This window comes from Corylus avellana, chromosome ca7 (assembly GCF_901000735.1).
Source record: "Corylus avellana chromosome ca7, CavTom2PMs-1.0".
Classification (NCBI taxonomy): domain Eukaryota; kingdom Viridiplantae; phylum Streptophyta; class Magnoliopsida; order Fagales; family Betulaceae; genus Corylus; species Corylus avellana.
The window spans coordinates 26,922,132-26,927,549 of NC_081547.1; the positions used below are offsets into that span (position 1 = coordinate 26,922,132).

Consider the following 5,418-nt stretch of genomic DNA (forward strand, 5'->3'; position numbering starts at 1 on the left):
CAGAGAAAGACGGGGGAGGGAACAGAGCAAATGGACTGGCAGCAAAAAAGTTCATCCAATCTCAATGATGTCCCGCATACTCCTACAATTCTAAACACACACTTTTTATTTCCCAAAATATTACTTAAATAAAAATAAACAAGAGACACGCACACTAGCCTCACCCGAGTTGTCTCATGAGCCACCGCAAAACACCACGCGTGACAGCCTCACAGCCCCACTCCCAAAGGACTTGAACGTAAATTCACCACTCGTTTATACAGCTGTTAGCACATTTACCAACACCATCATTCGTCGCCGAAATTTACCAAAACACCACCAAACCCCGTCCAGGTGTCCACCACCAACTTGACCCTCACCACCAAAACACCGAGACACACGTTTCTCGCCTTTAATCGCCGGCTACGGTTATCGAAATATCCAAATGCGCAACAAATCGCCGGCGCTTAGCCGTTAACCAGAAACAAGGAAAGAAAGAAAAGGCGTGGGTGAGTCAAACATTTTCCCTTTAGTCTCTCTATCTCTCTCTGTCCGCCTAGTTTGACCGAACCACGCACACCCACCCGCGACGACCCCGTTTTGTCTGTTTTTGCTTTTGAGAAAAGCAGAAAAGAATGGAAGGATAAAGAGAAATATCGCAAAGCGCGTAGCATACAAAACTCAAAAGATACATCAATCCGTCCTCTAAATTTAGCGGATCTGCTAAATTTAGAGGGATTTGTTGCTTTGAGCTTATTCCAGATAGTGACTCAGTGAGCTTCAGCTGCGGGTTCGGGTTCGGGTTCGGGTTTCGAAGAAAGATGATGGTCTCGAGGGGGCTATTCGGGTGGTCCCCACCGCACATACAGCCGTTGACGCCTGTGTCGGAGGTGTCAGAGCCGCCGGAGTCTCCGTCGCCGTACATGGACCAGAGCGCAGAGACTGCGGGGCAGCAGGTGGAGCCGGAGGAGGTGATGGAGGAGATGGAGGAGATCGAGCCGCCGCCTGCAGCTGTGCCGTTCTCGCGCCTCTTCGCTTGCGCCGACCGCCTTGACTGGGCTCTTATGATCGTCGGCTCGTTCGCCGCTGCCGCCCACGGCACCGCTCTTGTCGTCTACCTTCATTACTTCGCCAAGATCGTCCACGTCCTCAAGATCGACCCCGAAAAGCACGACGAGCAGTTCGAGAGGTTTCGGGAGGTAATTTCATATAGTTTCTGAAACCCTAATTTTGGAGTTCTATATATTTGTGTTGTGTTTGTTTGGTTGCTGAGAAAATGTAGCAAATGGTAGGAATTAGGGTTTTTGAGTTTTAGGCTTGGTTTTAGTAGCTAAGCTTGACGCGACTAATCGTGTTGAGTTCAGGTGACCAAAGACAGATTAAAAATATTTGGAATTTGAGTTTGTTTGATTCTTTTTGGTTGCGCTGTTTGATTGATAACTAAATACTATAATAAGCTCATGATTACCAAGTACTAAAATAGGCTCATGATTTTCGGTGCTGAGTTTGTTATGTTACTGTTGTTGTTTTTTTCTTTTTATTTTTGGCTTGTGGATCTAGCGCGCACTGTTATATTACTTTGTAAAAATTGGTTAAGTACATATATGGAAATATTATATACATATCCAAAAATGTATGGGGGCTAATCAAAATCTATAAGTTGAGATTACAATTGCTTCGGTGCTGCAGATTTTGTTATGATCCTCGCCTGAAACTGAATAGCTCATTCCTTATATTTAAAGCCAAATGGAACCTGTGTTTTATAGGCCAAACCATCCAAAAAAAGTTAACTGAAGTTATATTACTGTATTCTGCACAATCTATTCTATTTGGATACACTTATTTTGAAAAGGAAAGATAATCTGTTCATATTATCATTCTAAAATGCGAAGTGCTAGAGAGCCAAAGAGAATTGTCAAGAATTTTTTCCAAACTGACGTGGCAGAATTTTAAAATGAAAATTCAAGGGGTGGCTGGAATTCTGTCACGTCAGTTTGGAAAAAATTCTGGACAATTCTTTTGGCTCTTTAGCACTTCTCTTCTAAAATTATAAGGTATTCCTACTTAGCAAAGGAAAAGTAAAAAAATTATAAAGGTATTCCTGAGTTGATGGGGAATAAGATATGATGGGCTTGCATGTCTTCATTGCTGCATAATGTTGTTCTATTCTTTTTTCATAAATTAGATGTAGGTTGTTGTAAAGGTGCTGTGATTGGGAAGTTACTGATGCCAAATTGATTGCTATTTTTGCTTTTGTTTGCCCTTCTTTCGTTTGTAAAGAGAATGAAAGATTGTTTATAAACTTATTCTTCTGAGTCATGCTTTCTCCGTTTTTTGGTTTCAAGAATTGAAATTACTAACCCGACGTAGCTGAATAGACTGCTGTTTGTAAGTATTATATGGTGACTGACGTTTCCTTCTCTTACATATACATGTGTACTCGGAGGAGCCTTAGGCCAATTTACTCTAGAACAAGCCTTCTATGGTCTCTAGAAGACATAACTAGCAGATGTTTGGATGGGGTATTATTGGTTTGCATCCAATGTCTGCATTCCGTGAAACTTCTATTTTAGGTTAACCTTTGCTATTGTACTTTATATGAAACATTCAATATCTTCTTTTTTCCAGATGCCATATTCATCACTTCACTATGAAAAATAGTGGCTTGTTTACAGAAATATCGTGTTCTGAGGGACTATCCTTTGGTATCTAATGCATCAGTTGCTTCTCAAATAATGGGAGAGTTGTCCTAACATTTTATGTGAGGGAGAAAAAAGGTCATAAAACTACAGGAAGAGTAACATCTTGCAACACTTTCACTTGGTGCATACCTGGAATTGGCTAAGTACTTAATGGCTTATTGTTTGAGTAAGTTTTGTCTGGAGGGTGGGTATCATATACTTTAGCATATTTATTGCGGGGCTAGGCCTGGTTGAAAGAATACGAATTTTTTTTAGTCACTTTTTTCTTCATATGGTTATTTTTTCCTCTTTCTCCCCTGCTTTTTGATGAGAAAGTATGAAGGTTTAACCATGAAGGATGCATACTATGTGTAATAAGAGTGGGGAAACCCCGGATCATCTTCTTCTTCACTCTGATGTTGCAAGAGATTTGTGGATTATGGTTTTTCAGATGTTTGGGGTAGAGTGGATTATGCGTAGATGGAGTGGTGGATATTTTGGCTTGTTGGAAAAGAAGGGTCAGTTGGAATGATATCATTATTGTTTGGAATGTAATTCCTCTCTCTTTATTGTGGTGCATTTGGAGAGAAAAGGAGTGCTCGAAGCTTCGATGGTTGCGAGAGAACGAGCTTGGATGTACGGACTTATTTTCTTAAATCCCTATTGGAGTGGATCTCTGCTATCGTCCTTCTTCATGTCTCTAGCTTTGCAGATTTTTGTACTCTTTTTTCTTGTTCTTGATCTGCATAGTGGTTGTACTTGGGTAGCGCCCAACCTTACTTAGAAAAAAATGAAGGATACATACTAGTTGCATCTTATTATTGGGGAAAATCTCAGCTTTGCGCCTTGACCTGGATGACATTCAATATCATGTACCCATGTTCCTATACGTATAAACAATATTCCAGTCCATAAAGTATGTAATTTTTGAAGTTTGTACCTGAAATTAATTTGTAATGATTTAGTCAAAAAACATTACAGCAATGACCGATACGTATAAACAATATTCCAGTCCATAAAGTACGTAATTTTTGAAGTTTGTACCGGAAATTAATTTGCAATGATTCAGTAAAAAAACATTACAGCAATGACTGAGATACTTGTAAACTGCAAATACAATGCAGGGATTTGTCCAGTGTACGTAGGGGCGCCTTACGCTTTTAATAAAACTTGAATATTACTTATAAAAAAAAAAAACAATGCAGGTCCATGACTTGTGGGGTTTCCTTCGGTACTAAAGTTTCTATCTGAAAGAAAAAAGTTTTTTTTTTGCCATTTTAAGTGGTAATATAGTGTGAAATATCATTTCTATATGGCAGAAGAAGTCTAATACCTAGTTAACAGGTGGGTTTTGATTTTTGAGGCTTGGATTCTCATTTTGCTATTTTTCTCCCCTTTACTGTAAGTAACGGCCTTCTGTTATGGTCCTTGGCATATTGGTGTTTCATCCATTGTGCAATTTATTAAGTTAGTGTCTCCATGTGGTTTAGAAGGTGAAAATTTGTATATTTTCATTTATGAACTGGAAGTTGAAGACATGAACTTATTGTCATTTAACTGTGTTATTGTTTTGCTGCAGCTTACTTTAACACTCGTGTATATTGCTGTGGGCGTTTTTGCTGCTGGTTGGATTGGTAATTTTATTGATCATAATTAGCATTGCTGCATTCCTGTTTTTGTATCCTATTTGTGACCTTCAGTACTAACTCGTTTTGTGTAATAGAGGTTTCTTGCTGGATTCTGACTGGGGAGAGGCAGACTGCTGTCATCAGGTCAAGATATGTTCAAGTATTACTTAACCAGGACATGAGTTTTTTTGATACCTATGGGAACAATGGGGACATTGTGAGCCAAGTATTGAGTGATGTGCTACTTATTCAATCGGCTCTTAGTGAAAAAGTATGTAAAGATCTAACATATTGCTTCACGCATAATTTTTATTTTTATTTTTTAATTCTTCTACAATATAAATTCTCTCTCGATACATTGTTTTGTCTAATCTTTTTGTTTGCCTCTCATGATACAGGTTGGAAATTATATCCATAATATGGCTACATTTTTCAGTGGTCTTGTTCTTGGATTTATCAACTGTTGGCAGATCGCACTCATAACACTAGCCACCGGTCCATTCATTGTAGCTGCTGGAGGAATATCAAATATATTTCTTCACAGGCTTGCCGAGAATATTCAAGATGCATATGCTGAAGCGGCTAGCATTGCTGAACAGGTCTGTTTATGTTGCTTTTTTCCATTTAACATATCCCCTCCCCCCCCCTCCCCAAAAAAAAGAAAGAAAGAAAGAAACAGAAAGGAAAACTATGGTGTTGTTTGCTAATTTTTTTGAAAAGTGTGTTTTGAAAAGGTGATTTGAAAAATGTTTTCGGTGGGATCCACATTTGGAAAGTGTTGTTTGTGAAGAGGTCCACGAGGGAAAAAAAAAAAAAAAGATTGCTTGTTAAACTTTTTGAAAAGTGTTTCAGAAAAGCAAAAGTCTAATAAGTTTTTTCAAAAAAAAAAAAAAAAAATCTGGGATAACAACAGTGCGCCCCGTGGTCATCCGATTCCTCTGGTTGGGTTGGTTGCATAGAGACCCCCTCTCATCAAGTGGGGGTGGCTGAAACCACCTCCAAGTCCCTTAGGGGTGGCCGAGCCACCCCCAGACTAAGGTGGGAAAAAAATAAAGTCTTTAAACCACAGGAGGGTAATGAGTGTTTAACTTTTTTTTTAATAAATATTTAGTTTTTTTTTTTTTTTTTTT

The 5,418-nt window shown here is 38.9% G+C and overlaps 1 protein-coding gene across 2 annotated transcripts in view; it reads left to right on the plus strand.

Moving 5' to 3' along the window:
* The first annotated feature begins 351 nt into the window (after positions 1 to 351).
* The window catches only part of LOC132188289 (ABC transporter B family member 20), a 12,866-nt gene continuing 7,799 nt past the window's right edge, over positions 352 to 5,418 (plus strand). The window contains exons 1-4 of one of the 2 annotated variants that reach the window (XM_059602708.1): positions 352 to 1,178; positions 4,240 to 4,294; positions 4,384 to 4,559; positions 4,687 to 4,887. In XM_059602708.1, coding sequence (XP_059458691.1) covers positions 801 to 1,178; positions 4,240 to 4,294; positions 4,384 to 4,559; positions 4,687 to 4,887 — 810 coding nt within the window. In that variant the 5' untranslated portion in view covers positions 352 to 800. Of the gene's footprint in view, positions 1,179 to 4,239; positions 4,295 to 4,383; positions 4,560 to 4,686; positions 4,888 to 5,418 lie in introns of those variants that run through there. The other variant, XM_059602709.1, reaches the window with a different exon arrangement.